Source organism: Doryrhamphus excisus, linkage group LG16 (genome assembly GCF_037039965.1).
Source record: "Doryrhamphus excisus strain RoL-2023G ecotype Guam linkage group LG16, RoL_Dexc_Guam_v1.1, whole genome shotgun sequence".
Lineage (NCBI taxonomy): Eukaryota > Metazoa > Chordata > Actinopteri > Syngnathiformes > Syngnathidae > Doryrhamphus > Doryrhamphus excisus.
In genome coordinates this window covers 6,235,753-6,252,391 of record NC_136372.1, presented here as the reverse complement: position 1 = coordinate 6,252,391, position 16,639 = coordinate 6,235,753, and the positions used below count along the sequence as shown (strand labels likewise).

General features: G+C 45.9%; 1 protein-coding gene across 1 annotated transcript in view; it reads right to left on the bottom strand.

Annotated features, from left to right (window-relative positions):
• Positions 1–3,080: 3,080 nt before the first annotated feature.
• LOC131103024 (uncharacterized) overlaps positions 3,081–16,639 on the bottom strand; it is a 162,129-nt gene continuing 148,570 nt past the window's right edge. Inside the window, exons 4-6 of the mRNA XM_078797100.1 lie at positions 5,120–5,182; positions 4,771–4,840; positions 3,081–3,671 (exon numbers count right to left, since the gene is read on the bottom strand). Of these exons, the coding sequence (XP_078653226.1) occupies positions 3,304–3,671; positions 4,771–4,840; positions 5,120–5,182 (501 nt within the window). The 3' untranslated portion in view covers positions 3,081–3,303. The remainder of the gene's footprint in view (positions 3,672–4,770; positions 4,841–5,119; positions 5,183–16,639) is intronic.

Sequence of the window (16,639 nt, the reverse complement as noted above, 5' to 3'; positions counted from 1 at the left end):
AAATACTTATTTTCTTCACTGTACATACATCCATTTTCTATCCTCACTAGGGTCATGGGTATGCTGGAGTCAATCCTAGCCAAAAAGGTGTGCTGCAGATGTGTGTGTGTGTGTGTGTGTGTGGGAGGGGCGTGTTCCACTTTCCACAGCTCCACAGTCACAGAGGCCATGCAGTACGTTATGAATGCAGCGTGGTTTGTAGCGGTGAAGCTGTGCAGCACGTTCAACTCTTAGTAGCTGAGGTTTGGTTGGAAATATGTGGTGGATGACATGTCAGCAGAGTGGAAAGTATGCATCATGGCCGCCACCGTGACTAATAGCTTCCTGTGAGCGGCATTGTTCATTGGCTTTGCGGCTGATCCTTATTATTTCATTCATTCATTCATTCATTTTCTACCGCTTATCCTCATGAGGGTCGCGATGGGTACTGGAGCCTATCCCAGCTGTCTTCGGGCGAGAGGCAGGGTACACTCTGGACTGGTGGCCAGCCAATCACAGTGCACATATAGACAAACAACCATTCACACTCACATTCATACCTATGGACAATTTGGAGTCACCAATTAACCTAGCATGTTTTTGGAATGTGGGAGGAAACCGGAGTACCCGGAGAAAACCCACGCATGCACGGGGAGAACATGCAAACTCCACACAGAGATAGCTGAGGGTGGAATTGAACTCGGGTCTCCTCGCTGTGAGGCCTGCGTGCTAACCACTCGTCTGTGTGCAGCCCTATCATTCATTCACTCCCGCTTTTTCCTCACAAGGGTCGCGGGGTGAGGGGGGGGGGCTATGGAGCCTATCCCAGCTGTCTTCAGGCAAGAAGCGGAGTACACCCTGGACTGGTGGCCAGCCAATCACAGGGCACATATAGACAAACAACCATTCACACTCACATTCATACCTATGGACAATTTGGAGTCGCTAATTAACCTAGCATGTTTTTGGAATGTGGGAGGAAACCGGAGTACCCGGAGAAAACCCACGCATGCACGGGGAGAACATGCAAACTCTACACAGAGATGGCCGAGGGTGGAATTGAACCCGTGTCTCCTAGTTGTGAGGTCTGTGTGCTAACCACACAACCGCCGTGCAGCCCTGGTCCTTATTATTTGTGTTATTTATTTTAATGTGTCATAAGACACTTGGGGGTGAATATTATACTTTCATGATGGAGGGGGGGAGGCATTGTGATGCAATGCTATTTTACAACCACAATAACCAATGCATGCATGCTAAAGTACTCACTTCCCTTAGCCTTTTTACAAATTCAGAAAAAGCTCAATAGTCCAATAACAAACAAGCCATAAGCACAAAATGGCCCCTGTGCCACATTTTGGACACCACCACTTTCATAGCTGTTTGCTGTGTTGAACATGTGACACGTCATTCCAGCTAGCTTCGTTCGTAGTGAGTGAACAATGATAATTAAAGAGCAAATGATGTTGCACACCCGGTCCAGCCAGCCCTGCATTCCGCCTGGAGAGTCAAGAGCGCTAGCCATCAAGCTAAAAACCCATAGGCGTGAACTCAACGTCTAGAATGACTCAGCTGGAATCTGTTACACTGGAATTGATCGATGCTTTATAAAAAATGTCTAAATATTTTCTTAGCAAAAAAAAAAAAAACAAAATGCAAATAAAGTGGCTCAGTAAGATCACAAAAAATAAATCATAAAAAATAGATTATTATATAGTGCAGGCCAGACTTTTCCATAACTGATGGTTGCTCAGTGACTGTTACTTGTTGCTCAGTGGAAAGTTAACTGTTAACTCCTCTCTTGTTCTGAATCATTAGCCGTTACATAGACCCAAATTCCATTCGGGTTATTTGCTCAAACAGAAAGAATGTAACTTTTGTATACACCTCATTCCGAAAGAAAAGTGCCAATCCGAATGAATTTATAATCGGATTCACAGAGGTGGAATATTCCTTTCCCCAATCCGATTGAGGTATCTTGTACCCGCTCAATCGGAAAGTTGTCAGGGTGCGTTCTTTCAGCTGTGACGTAACACGCAGACGTCGCCCAGGTTTTCAAAATGGCGACGAGCAGTCATCACTGGACTACAGCGGAAAGTTTGTTTTTGATACAAACTTAAAATAACTGAACGTTCAAGTTTCTGCTTTAAAAAAAAAAGCGTAGCAACTGTCCCAACAACCGTGGTAATCACACTCTCGTCCGCCATCTTCGATGAATCACGTGATGTTGTTTACGTTTTACATGCCCCATTCCGTTTGATTATAGCGGTGCATGTAGACAGGAGATTGGAATATTCCTTTCCATGTATACACTGTTTTCTGGTACGTCATTCGGAAAGAGGAAAATCTCCTCATGTAAACATGGCTATAGTTCCATATTTAGTGACCTTCGCTGCGACTAATAAGTCTACAGCTAACAATGCAGCTAACTCAAGTGCTATCAGTGTTCAACTTTACGCCTGTGGTTTCAATAAATGGAAGCCCACTTCTGACTGCGAAGATTAACCTAAAATGGGACAAAGTATTTCCACTAAGTGGCGGCACTGGATCTCCATTTTCTCTCATAAGGCAGCATTCGGTATAACAAACAATTGCATTGGTTTTGAAACCACAACCTTTTCTTACTGTGGTATACCTTCAAACTGGTAACCAGTCTGTCCCCATCAGAGTTCAACAGCTGTAGTAATTCTACACTTGATCAAATTGACTTAAGATTTGTCAGATTCATGTGTAATGTGTGTGAACTCAGGTCAATATTATCGCTAAAAAGGCTCTCGTTGGATTGTGCACCTAATTTTGTCAGCTGTTCACCACATAATTAATACTTTTATGGAAAATAAACAAAGGACAAAATCAAACATCCATATTGTAATAATAATACTGTATATTTAAATTTGAAAGCAAATGCGTGCGTCACCATATTGAATAAAATACATAAACTAATTTAAATAAATCAAAGTTTACTCATTTGTACACAAGGTCGGTATTTAAATGTATGAAATATCAAAATACCTGCCAACCTATTTGTACATATAAATACATTAGACTGCATGTACTGTATGTGAAATAAAACATTAGCACATCAATAAATAAATAGTATATGAAATAAATCAAGTTTGCCATTCCAAATAAAACGTTCTACCTTTAAATTAAAAATAAAATATCAAGCAAAAAAAAGTACTGTATGTTTTTTCTTCCATCACACACATCATAAATTATTCCCAACAGGAAGTTGTAGTGGTGATGTTTTATAGCTATTAGTAGTATTTTCATGTAAGAAATAAATGTACTGCAAGTGTACCTCAATGTTACGTAACTCCAGGCCTAGAAGTCAGGCTTGGCCAAGTAGATGACGTCCAGGTGAGTCAGCCATTCCGCGTCATCGATATTCCCGCTTGCAGGGCTGATGGTGACCTCTAGTCTTCCTCCTGCAAACAGCCCCTCCACCTTGCCCAGGAGGCCTGTGGTGTACGTGTAGGGGTTAATGGTACCCTGCAGGAGGACTTTGATGCCGCTGTTGCTTTTGCGCCAAAGGGTCACCGTTTTGGACCACGTTGTCTCTTGGAACGAGGACAACGTCACCTGCAGACTCAAGAAGTAATAGCCGTCCTTCATGATGGTCAGAGCAGAGCCCGACTCTGAGATCAAGTTTGCGTCCGGGTGCTTTGCCATCCATTTAATTGCTTTGGTGCCTGTGGGAGACACATAATATGTTTTAGTGTTCTTTAAAGCAACAATAAGTAACAATGGGACCTTTCAATAACATCTTTACAACCATGTCGTACGTCATAGCATAAGAATCAATGTTGTCTTCTGATTATGGTAATAATAATAATAATAATGATAATATCAAAAAATATATTTTTTATTATCATTTTATTGTTAGGCATATGTCACAATATTTTTAGGATGTATATATGATGATACAAAATTTAATTTAAAGTTAATTTAATATACATACATACATATATATATACACACCAAATACAATAAATATTATCATTATATTATTATTAAGCAATTTATTTGCTAAAATAAAATATGTATTATATATATATATACACACACATACAAGATACAAAAATAAATATACACACACAAAAGATACAAAAATATAAATATAGTATATTATTTATTCATTTAGCAATTTATTTGCCAATAATATAGTCAATAAAATATAACAATTTATACATCATAGTAAATTAAATATAAATAAATATATATTTTTGTGGAATATATTTATAAATATATATTACAAAATATCACATATATAGTATATATACACGTTATCAAATGTATGTTTTGTTAATGTATGTTACGTTTGTAATTAATCATTATATATTATAGTCAATAAAATATAAGTCTTTGTATATTTTTATTAATAATATTTATTTAGCACTTTTGATTTCAACTTCAACAATCCGTAGATAAATTATCGATCTGCATAGTATATACATTAATTTTGTTTATCATTTGGGGTTATTTTTTTTTAATTCAGGCAGTTATGTGCAAGTTATCATTATTATTTATTTTGGTAATTAGGTCATGCCTTTTGTATGGAGCTCAAGGTCATGTTCACATAGTTGATTGTTAAAAACCATTAGAGGAAGGCCCTTGAACAACTAAAAGCTTGATAAATTTGAGGCTTTTTTTCCACGAGTGTTGAATAATGCATGAATCTATTTGGCAGAATTCAAATCAGTGTACATTTTGGTGCTAATGCTAGGATTAGGATTGCCCGGCTTGAAGCTTTAATCTTGTGTAGTGAGAAGAACACGTTTGAATGTTTACCTCCAACAGCGGTATATGTAAGCATTTTTCCTTCGCCCCATTGATGATGACGTGCTTCATTTGGAGACTGCTAAAGAAGACACAAGAGTGACATTTATTAATATAAAATAAGCTTCAAGTGAAAATGAAGCACACAACATCTTCATTTCCCAGAATAAGACGGAGACTAAATGAAAGAGAGCCCACAGACAGGAAATGACATGAAATGCGTGTGTGTGTGGAGGGGGGGGGGCTCCACTTTGTTTCACCTTTCACCTTTTGTTTCACATCAGCCCAAACATGATCACTCAAGTCGGCGGGTATTATGACACAACACGATTGAATATATGTAAAACTGTGATGATCTTACTGAATTGCTACTCTTGAATGGCTCATGTGGGTCATGTGACACTTCAGTGATCGACTTCTGGAACTGTGAAAGGAGAAAAAGCATATTTTGTTGTTCAGATTGCCATTTTTTACCTTATTAGGAGCATATTAAAACAGTAAACAATAACACAGATACCCATTTGCATGAAACTTTCTCAAAAATACCATATATGGGCAAAGGAAGTTGCCATTAAATTCAAGTTTGGTTAAAAATTTACCCCCAATTAACATTTTTCAAGCATATTCCTACAACCAGAGGACTCGTACTTGTTATGTAAAAGTCAAATGTTACTAGTTTAAACATTACAACATTTCTTACCATTTGTATTGACTTTTTGTGGATAGAACAAGGCAAAATTAGACTTATAATAATACTCATAATTAAAACTGCAAGCAGTGATGAGCGGGCTCGAGCACCCCGACGCGCTCGGGGGTACGCGCGGGTCGGGGGTACGCGCGGGTCGGGGTCGCGCGCGCGACCGGATGGGCGCGCGGACGTGCCGTACGAAAAACCGCGGCGAGCGGATAAGCGGTAAGGGAGTCACGGCACTTGCAATTTTCCGCCAGGAGGGGGCGACAGCGGCAGCGAGGCGGGTGCGCGGTCACGTCCCGTCCGACACCGCGAACCGCCATAAAAAAATTCACGACGATCGGACCACGCGGTAGGTCCTTGCGGCGGATATACGTTTCCGCCTGTGGGTGGCGCTATAGAGTGGTTGGCCCACACGGTAACGGACCGGAGGGTACCCCGAACCAACAGAAAAAATTAGGGGCCGATCCGACCGTGCGTAAGGAAGTTACGGCAGATATACATTTCCACCAGTTGGTGGCGCTATAGCGTATGTACACACACAGTCATAGACCAGAGGGTACCCCAGACCACCAGAAAAAATTTGGGCCTGATCCGACCATGTGGAAGGAAGTTACGGCTATATACATTTCCACCAGTTGGTGGCGCTATACAGTCTATGTACACACACAGTCATAGACCAGAGGGTAACCCAAACCACCAGAAAAAATTTGGGCTTGATCCGACCATGTGGATGGAAGTTACGGCTATATACATTTCCACCAGTTGGTGGCGCTATACAGTGTATGTACACACACAGTCATAGACCAGAGGGTACCCCAGACCACCAGAAAAAATTTGGGCCTGATCCGACCATGTGGAAGGAAGTTACGGCTATATACATTTCCACCAGTTGGTGGCGCTATACAGTCTATGTACACACACAGTCATAGACCAGAGGGTACCCCAAACCACCAGAAAAATTTTGGGCTTGATCCGACCATGTGGAAGGAAGTTACGGCTATATACATTTCCACCAGTTGGTGGCGCTATAGAGTCTATGTACACACAGTATAACAGACCAGAGATTGACCCAACACACCAAAAAAAATTTCAAGACAATCTGACCATGAATCAGGAAGTTACGGCAGATATACATTTCCACCAGTTGGTGGCGCTGTGTTTAGAACATGGCTTCTGGAGCATTAGGTGCGTCCTGTCATGATAGACGTCTCCACCGAAAATCATAGTGATACGTGTAACGGGTGGCGAGGGATAATGAATTGAAACTTCTAGGTGGCGCTAGTGTGTCAATTTAGATTGGTGTCACATGGGAGCACCACCAGGGCGCTCAGGCCTGGATTAAGGCCTCACGTTTAAGATTTCAGCAGCCTGTGACCTTCTGCAGGCAAATGATGACCTTTTGATGGTCAATGGCGAAGGCTGACCATTCGCCGTGGCCACGCCCCCCACATGTGCTTTACACACATCATAGTCCATCAACTGACATCATCAGTCTGTCAGTCAAACTGTGTATTGACCTTGATGTACATTGCTTCAAGGCAAGGCCAGACACCAGGCAGGGCCAGATATGAAATGGTCAAAGTTTGGTGGCGTGCCACGCCCACATCCTATGGAGCGGCCCAAAATCCTTCGCAATTTAACGTGGGCCATCCGTCTAGTGTCCGTTGATGCAACAACGGACTCATTCGGTCAAACCCCCTAGGAGGAGTTCGTCAAGATACGACCCATACATCCGCCCCCAAATGGCCGCCGCCACCTAAAATGGCCGACTTCCTGTTGGTTTTAGAACATGGGTTATTGAGACTTTTTTGTGCGTCCTGTCACGAGTGATGTCTCCTCCGAAAATCATGCCGATACGTGCAACGGGAGGCGAGGGATAATTATTTTAAAACTTGTAGGTGGCGCTAGTGAGTCAATTTGGCTTGGTTTCATATGGGGGCCACACCAGGCCGCTCAGGCCTGGATTCTGACCCCCCCTATGAGTTTTCAAGCCCATGCGACCTTTTGCGGGCGAATGATGACCTTTTCTATGTAAATGGCGAGGCCTGAGCATTCGCCGCCAGGCCACGCCCACCACGTGCGCTTTTCCTGCATCATGGTCCATCAACAGGCTTCACCAGGCTGTCAGGCAGTGACCTTGTGACCCCGATGTTCATCTGATGAATCTCCTGGCAGAAAAGGCCTCATGTAGATGACACGCCTTTAGCCTGTCGCCAATAGGTGGCGCTGCGACGAAATCAGGAAGTGACCTACGGGGACCTTCGGGGCGGGGCCATGATCACATGTACCAAGTATGATGAAGATCTGACCACGTGGAGCCAAGTTATTCACGTCTACAGTTACGCTCAGCGTGCAAGGCCCGGACATATGAAAATGGGCAAAATTTGGGGGCGTGCCACGCCCACATCGTATGGAATATCCCAAAATCCTTCGCAATTTAACGTCGGCCATCCGTCTAGTGTCCGTTGATGCAACAACGGACTCATTTGGTCAAACCCCCTAGGAGGAGTTCGTCGAGATACGACCCCAACTTCTGGCACGAAAAAGGCCGCCGCCATCCAAAATGGCCGACTTCCTGTTCGTTTTCCAATATGGGTTCTTGAGACTTTTTGGTCCGTCCTGTCACGATAGACGTCTCCACCAAGTTTCGTGACGATAGGTGAAACTGGTGGCGGGGGCCAATTTTTTCAAAAATTAAAGGTGGCGCTAGAGAGTCAATTTTGGAACATTGTTTTCGGGACCCCCACCAGATCGAAATTTTCGCCAGACCTGACGCGCTTGCAAAATTTGGTGAGTTTTCGGGCATGTTAAGGCCCTCAAAATGGCCGTCCTTTCGTCAGAATAAAAAACGGAACGATTACAATAGGGCTTTCGCACTGGTCAGTGCTCGAGCCCTAATTATACTATACTATACGAGTTTTGAGTTCAATAAAGTTGTGTGCAAAATGACATTTCTCCATCGTATTTCTTTGCTTCTCGCCTTTTTTGGACCAGGCACAGTCTGACTGCATAGACCAGCTACCAGCATGACTAGCATACGTTGTGTAGACCAGCAACGAGCATGAAAACACATCATATACTAGTCTATGCTGGTTTTTCCAACAGGCTTACAGACATGTCCGAGACCCCTAAGCTTTTAAAGGATGCTTGCAAGATCTGGGTTTTAGGTTAAGTTTTAGGTTAAGTTAATGCTAACATGTACCTTTGAAATTGATAAGTTACTGATTTTCATGTAGACCAGACCATTTAGATGGTAATGGTTTTATTTCATTTGAACATGCATCAGATTACAATTGAATGCATCACATAATCAGTTCACAGTTCCACATGTCCAAAAGGAGTAGGAAGAAGCAAAGCTTATTAAATCCTACCCCTCCATCTGGTACTTTTACAATCAGTAACTGTTACATTTGTTCACTTCCTGCTTTCATAATATAGTTTAAGTTTTTTATTTTAATTTTTAATTTTGTCACGTACCGAAGTATGAGGTGATAATTCATCAACGGATTGAAATGTGTTTGTAGCAAACGTAATTTTTTAATACCAAAAAAGTTATTGATTTGAAGTTTAACGTACTATTTTTATGAATCAGAGTGCAGATTCCAAAAAACAGCTCTTGGCGTATAGAGGATCTCTGATTAATTTTTAGGGCTCGAGCACTGACCAGTGCGAAAGCCCTATTGTAATCGTTCCGTTTTTTATTAGGGCTCGAGCACTGACCAGTGCGAAAGCCCTATTGTAATCGTAATGTTTATTATTATTAGGGCTCGAGCACTGACCAGTGCGAAAGCCCTATTGTAATCGTAATGTTTATTAGGGCTCGAGCACTGACCAGTGCGAAAGCCCTATTGTAATCGTTCCGTTTATTATTAGGGCTCGAGCACTGACCAGTGCGAAAGCCCTATTGTAATCGTTCCGTTTATTATTATTATTCTTCTTCTCCCAAAATGAGCGCCATTTTGAGGGCCTTAACATGCCCGAAAACTCACCAAATTTGGCGAGCGCATCAGGTCTGGCGAAAAATTTGATATTTTATGGGTTTCAAATATCATGTTCGAAAATTGGCTCTCTAGCGCCACCTTGAAATTTAAAAAAAATTGGCCCCCGCCACCAGTTTCACCTATCGTCACGAAACTTGGTGGAGACGTCTATCGTGACAGGACGGACCAAAAAGTCTCAAGAACCCATATTGGAAAACGAACAGGAAGTCGGCCATTTTGGATGGCGGCGGCCTTTTTCGTGCCAGAAGTTGGGGTCGTATCTCGACGAACTCCTCCTAGGGGGTTTGACCAAATGAGTCCGTTGTTGCATCAACGGACACTAGACGGATGGCCGACGTTAAATTGCGAAGGATTTTGGGATATTCCATACGATGTGGGCGTGGCACGCCCCCAAATTTTGCCCATTTTCATATGTCCGGCCCTTGCACGCTGAGCGTAACTGTAGACGTGAATAACTTGGCTCCACGTGGTCAGATCTTCATCATACTTGGTACATGTGATCATGGCCCCGCCCCGAAGGTCCCCGTAGGTCACTTCCTGATTTCGTCGCAGCGCCACCTATTGGCGACAGGCTAAAGGCGTGTCATCTACATGAGGCCTTTTCTGCCAGGAGATTCATCAGATGAACATCAGGGTCACAAGGTCACTGCCTGACAGCCTGGTGAAGCCTGTTGATGGACCATGATGCAGGAAAAGCGCACGTGGTGGGCGTGGCCTGGCGGCGAATGCTCAGGCCTCGCCATTTACATAGAAAAGGTCATCATTCGCCCGCAAAAGGTCGCATGGGCTTGAAAACTCATAGGGGGGGTCAGAATCCAGGCCTGAGCGGCCTGGTGTGGCCCCCATATGAAACCAAGCCAAATTGACTCACTAGCGCCACCTAGAAGTTTTAAAATAATTATCCCTCGCCTCCCGTTGCACGTATGGGCATGATTTTCGGAGGAGACATCACTCGTGACAGGACGCACAAAAAAGTCTCAAGAACCCATGTTCAAAAACCAACAGGAAGTCGGCCATTTTAGGTGGCGGCGGCCATTTGGGGGAAGATGTAGGGGTCGTATCTCGACGAACTCCTCCTAGGGGGTTTGACCGAATGAGTCCGTTGTAGCATCAAAGAACACTAGACAGATGGCCCACGTTAAATTGCGAAGGATTTTGGGCTGCTCCTTAGGATGTGGGCGTGGCACGCCACCAAACTTTTACCTTTTTCATATCTGGCCCTGCCTGGTGTCTGGCCTTGCCTTGAAGCAATGTACATCAAAGTCAATACACAGTTTGACTGACAGACTGATGATGTCAGTCGATGGACTATGATGTGTGTAAAGCACATGTGGGGGGCGTGGCCACGGCGAATGGTCATCCTTCGCCATTGACCATCGAAGGCTCATATTTTGCCTGCAGAAGGTCACATGCTGCTGAAATCTTAAACGTGAGGCCTTAATCCAGGCCTGAGCGCCCTGGTGGTGCTCCCATGTGACACCAATCTAAATTGACACACTAGCGCCACCTAGAAGTTTCAATTCATTATCCCTCGCCACCCGTTACACGTATCACTATGATTTTCGGTGGAGACGTCTATCATGACAGGACGCACCTAATGCTCCAGAAGCCATGTTCTAAACACAGCGCCACCAACTGGTGGAAATGTATATCTGCCGTAACTTCCTGATTCATGGTCAGATTGTCTTGAAATTTTTTTTGGTGTGTTGGGTCAATCTCTGGTTTGTTATACTGTGTGTACATAGACTCTATAGCGCCACCAACTGGTGGAAATGTATATAGCCGTAACTTCCTTCCACATGGTCGGATCAAGCCCAAATTTTTTCTGGTGGTTTGGGGTACCCTCTGGTCTATGACTGTGTGTGTACATAGAGAGTATAGCGCCACCAACTGGTGGAAATGTATATAGCCGTAACTTCCTTCCACATGGTCGGATCAAGCCCAAATTTTTTCTAGTGGTTTGGGGTACCCTCTGGTCTATGTCTGTGTGTGTACATAGACTCTATAGCGCCACCAACTGGTGGAAATGTATATAGCCGTAACTTCCTTCCACATGGTCGGATCAGGCCACAAATTTTTCTGGTGGTCTGGGGTACCCTCTGGTCTATGTCTGTGTGTGTACATACACTGTATAGCGCCACCAACTGGTGGAAATGTATATAGCCGTAACTTCCTTCCACATGGTCGGATCAAGCCCAAATTTTTTCTGGTGGTTTGGGGTACCCTCTGGTCTATGACTGTGTGTGTACATAGACTGTATAGCGCCACCAACTGGTGGAAATGTATATAGCCGTAACTTCATTCCACATGGTCGGATCGGGCCACAAATTTTTCTGGTGGTCTGGGGTACCCTCTGGTCTATGTCTGTGTGTGTACATAGACAGTATAGCGCCACCAACTGGTGGAAATGTATATAGCCGTAACTTCCTTCCACATGGTCGGATCAGGCCCAAATTTTTTCTGGTGGTCTGGGGTACCCTCTGGTCTATGACTGTGTGTGTACATCGACTGTATAGCGCCACCAACTGGTGGAAATGTATATAGCCGTAACTTCCTTCCACATGGTCGGATCAGGCCCAAATTTTTTCTGGTGGTCTGGGGTACCCTCTGGTCTATGACAGTGTGTGTGCATACGCTATAGCGCCACCAACTGGTGGAAATGTATATCTGCCGTAACTTCCTTACGCACGGTCGGATCGGCCCGTAATTTTTTCTGTTGGTTCGGGGTACCCTCCGGTCCGTTACCGTGTGGGCGCATACACTCTATAGCGCCACCCACAGGCGGAAACGTATATCCGCCGCAAGGACCTACCGCGCGGTCCGATCGTCGTGAATTTTTTTATGGCGGTTCGCGGCGTCGGACGGGACCTGACCGCGCACCCGCCTCGCCGCCGCTGTCGCCCCCTCCTGGTGGAAAATTGCAAGTGCCGTGACTCCCTTACCGCTTATCCGCTCGCCGCGGTTTTTCGTACGGCGCGTCCGCGCGCCCGTCCGGTCGCGCGAGTGACCCCGACCCGCGCGTACCCCCGACCCGCGCGTACCCCCGAGCGCGTCGGGGTGCTCGAGCCCGCTCATCACTGCTTGCAGTTTTAATTATTATTATTATTATTCTGCCAACCGTCGGCCTTTTTGAGGGCCTCAACATGCCCGAAAACTCACCAAATTTGGCGAGCGCATCAGGTCTGGCGAAAAATTTTATATTTTATGGGTTTCAAATATCATGTTCCAAAATTGGCTCTCTAGCGCCACCTTGAATTTTAAAAAAAATTAGCCCCCGACACCAGTTTCACCTATCGTCACGAAACTCGGTGGAGACGTCTATCGTGACAGGCCGGACCAAAAAGTCTCAAGAACCCATATTGGAAAACGAACAGGAAGTCGGCCATTTTGGATGGCGGCGGCCGTTTTTGGGCCAGAAGTTGGGGTCGTATCTCGACGAACTCCTCCTAGGGGGTTTGACCGAATGAGTCCGTTGTAGCATCAACGGACACTAGACGGATGGCCGACGTTAAATTGCGAAGGATTTTGGGATATTCCATACGATGTGGGCGTGGCACGCCCCCAAATTTTGCCCATTTTCAAATGTCCGGCCCTTGCACGCTGAGCGTAACTGTAGACGTGAATAACTTGGCCCCACGTGGTCAGATCTTCATCATACTTGGTACATGTGATCATGGCCCCGCCCCGAAGGTCCCCGTAGGTCACTTCCTGATTTCGTCGCAGCGCCACCTATTGGCGACAGGCTAAAGGCGTGTCATCTACATGAGGCCTTTTCTGCCAGGAGATTCATCAGCTGAACATCAGGGTCACAAGGTCACTGCCTGACAGCCTGGTGAAGCCTGTTGATGGACCATGATGCAGGAAAAGCGAACGTGGTGGGCGTGGCCTGGCGGCGAATGCTCAGACCTCGCCATTTACATAGAAAAGGTCATCATTCGCCCGCAAAAGGTCGCATGGGCTTGAAAGCTCATAGGGGGGGTCAGAATCCAGGCCTGAGCGGCCTGGTGTGGCCCCCATATGAAACCAAGCCAAATTGACTCACTAGCGCCACCTAGAAGTTTTAAAATAATTATCCCTCGCCTCCCGTTGCACGTATCGGCATGATTTTCGGAGGAGACATCACTCGTGACAGGACGCACAAAAAAGTCTCAAGAACCCATGTTCTAAAACCAACAGGAAGTCGGCCATTTTAGGTGGCGGCGGCCATTTGGGGGCGGATGTATGGGTCGTATCTCGACGAACTCTTCCTAGGGGGTTTGACCGAATGAGTCCGTTGTTGCATCAACGGACACTAGACGGATGGCCCACGTTAAATTGCGAAGGATTTTGGGCCGCTCCATAGGATGTGGGCGTGGCACGCCACCAAACTTTGACCATTTCATATCTGGCCCTGCCTGGTGTCTGGCCTTGCCTTGAAGCAATGTACATCAAAGTCAATACACAGTTTGACTGACAGACTGATGAAGTCAGTTGATGGACTATGATGTGTGTAAAGCACATGTGGGGGGCGTGGCCACGGCGAATGGTCAGCCTTCGCCATTGACCATCAAAAGGTCATCATTTGCCTGCAGAAGGTCACAGGCTGCTGAAATCTTAAACGTGAGGCCTTAATCCAGGCCTGAGCGCCCTGGTGGTGCTCCCATGTGACACCAATCTAAATTGACACACTAGCGCCACCTAGAAGTTTCAATTCATTATCCCTCGCCACCCGTTACACGTATCACTATGATTTTCGGTGGAGACGTCTATCAAGACAGGACGCACTTAACGCTCCAGAAGCCATGTTCAAAACACAGCGCCACCAACTGGTGGACATGTATATCTGCCGTAACTTCCTGATTCATGGTCAGATTGTCTTGAAATTTTTTTTGCTGTGTTGGGTCAATCTCTGGTCTGTTATACTGTGTGTACATAGACTGTATAGCGCCACCAACTGGTGGAAATGTATATAGCCGTAACTTCCTTCCACATGGTCGGATCAGCCTACAAATTTTTCTGGTGGTCTGGGGTACCCTCTGGTCTATGACTGTGTGTGTACATAGACTGTATAGCGCCACCAACTGGTGGAAATGTATATAGCCGTAACTTCCTTCCACATGGTCGGCTCAGGCCCAAATTTTTTCTGGTGGTCTGGGGTACCCTCTGGTCTGTGACTGTGTGTGTACATAGACTGTATAGCGCCACCAACTGGTGGAAATGTATATAGCCGTAACTTCCTTCCACATGGTCGGATCAGGCCCAAATTTTTTCTGGTGGTCTGGGGTACCCTCTGGTCTATGACAGTGTGTGTACATAGACTGTATAGCGCCACCAACTGGTGGAAAGGTATATCTGCCGTAACTTCCTTACGCACGGTCGGATCGGCCCCTAATTTTTTCTGTTGGTTTGGGGTACCCTCCGGTCCGTTACCGTGTGGGCGCATACACTCTATAGCGCCACCCACAGGCGGAAACGTATATCCGCCGCAAGGACCTACCGCGCGGTCCGATCGTCGTGAATTTTTTTATGGCGGTTCGCGGCGTCGGACGGGACGTGACCGCGCACCCGCCTCGCCGCCGCTGTCGCCCCCTCCTGGCGGAAAATTGCAAGTGCCGTGACTCCCTTACCGCTTATCCGCTCGCCGCGGTTTTTCGTACGGCGCGTCCGCGCGCCCGTCCGGTCGCGCGCGCGACCCCGACCCGCGCGTACCCCCGACCCGCGCGTACCCCCGAGCGCGTCGGGGTGCTCGAGCCCGCTCATCACTGCTTGCAGTTTTAATTATTATTAGGGCTCGAGCACTGACCAGTGCGAAAGCCCTATTGTAATCGTTCCGTTTTTTATTATTATTATTATTTTTTTTTTTATTATTATTCTGACGAAAGGACGGCCATTTTGAGGGCCTTAACATGCCCGAAAACTCACCAAATTTTGCAAGCGCGTCAGGTCTGGCGAAAATTTCGATCTGGTGGGGGTCCCGAAAACAATGTTCCAAAATTGACTCTCTAGCGCCACCTTTAATTTTTGAAAAAATTGGCCCCCGCCACCAGTTTCACCTATCGTCACGAAACTTGGTGGAGACGTCTATCGTGACAGGACGGACCAAAAAGTCTCAAGAACCCATATTGGAAAACGAACAGGAAGTCGGCCATTTTGGATGGCGGCGGCCTTTTTCGTGCCAGAAGTTGGGGTCGTATCTCGACGAACTCCTCCTAGGGGGTTTGACCGAATGAGTCCGTTGTTGCATCAACGGACACTAGACGGATGGCCCACGTTAAATTGCGAAGGATTTTGGGCCGCTCCATAGGATGTGGGCGTGGCACGCCACCAAACTTTGACCATTTCATATCTGGCCCTGCCTGGTGTCTGGCCTTGCCTTGAAGCAATGTACATCAAAGTCAATACACAGTTTGACTGACAGACTGATGATGTCAGTTGATGGACTATGATGTGTGTAAAGCACATGTGGGGGGCGTCGCCACGGCGAATGGTCAGCCTTCGCCATTGACCATCAAAAGGTCATCATTTGCCTGCAGAAGGTCACAGGCTGCTGAAATCTTAAACGTGAGGCCTTAATCCAGGCCTGAGCGCCCTGGTGGTGCTCCCATGTGACACCAATCTAAATTGACACACTAGCGCCACCTAGAAGTTTCAATTCATTATCCCTCGCCACCCGTTACACGTATCACTATGATTTTCGGTGGAGACGTCTATCAAGACAGGACGCACTTAACGCTCCAGAAGCCATGTTCAAAACACAGCGCCACCAACTGGTGGACATGTATATCTGCCGTAACTTCCTGATTCATGGTCAGATTGTCTTGAAATTTTTTGTGGTGTGTTGGGTCAATCTCTGGTTTGTTATACTGTGTGTACATAGACTGTATAGCGCCACCAACTGGTGGAAATGTATATAGCCGTAACTTCCTTCCACATGGTCGGATCAGCCTACAAATTTTTCTGGTGGTCTGGGGTACCCTCTGGTCTATGACTGTGTGTGTACATAGACTGTATAGCGCCACCAACTGGTGGAAATGTATATAGCCGTAACTTCCTTCCACATGGTCGGATCAGCCTACAAATTTTTCTGGTGGTCTGGGGTACCCTCTGGTCTATGACTGTGTGTGTACATAGACTGTATAGCGCCACCAACTGGTGGAAATGTATATAGCCGTAACTTCCTTCCACATGGTCGGATCAGGCCCAAATT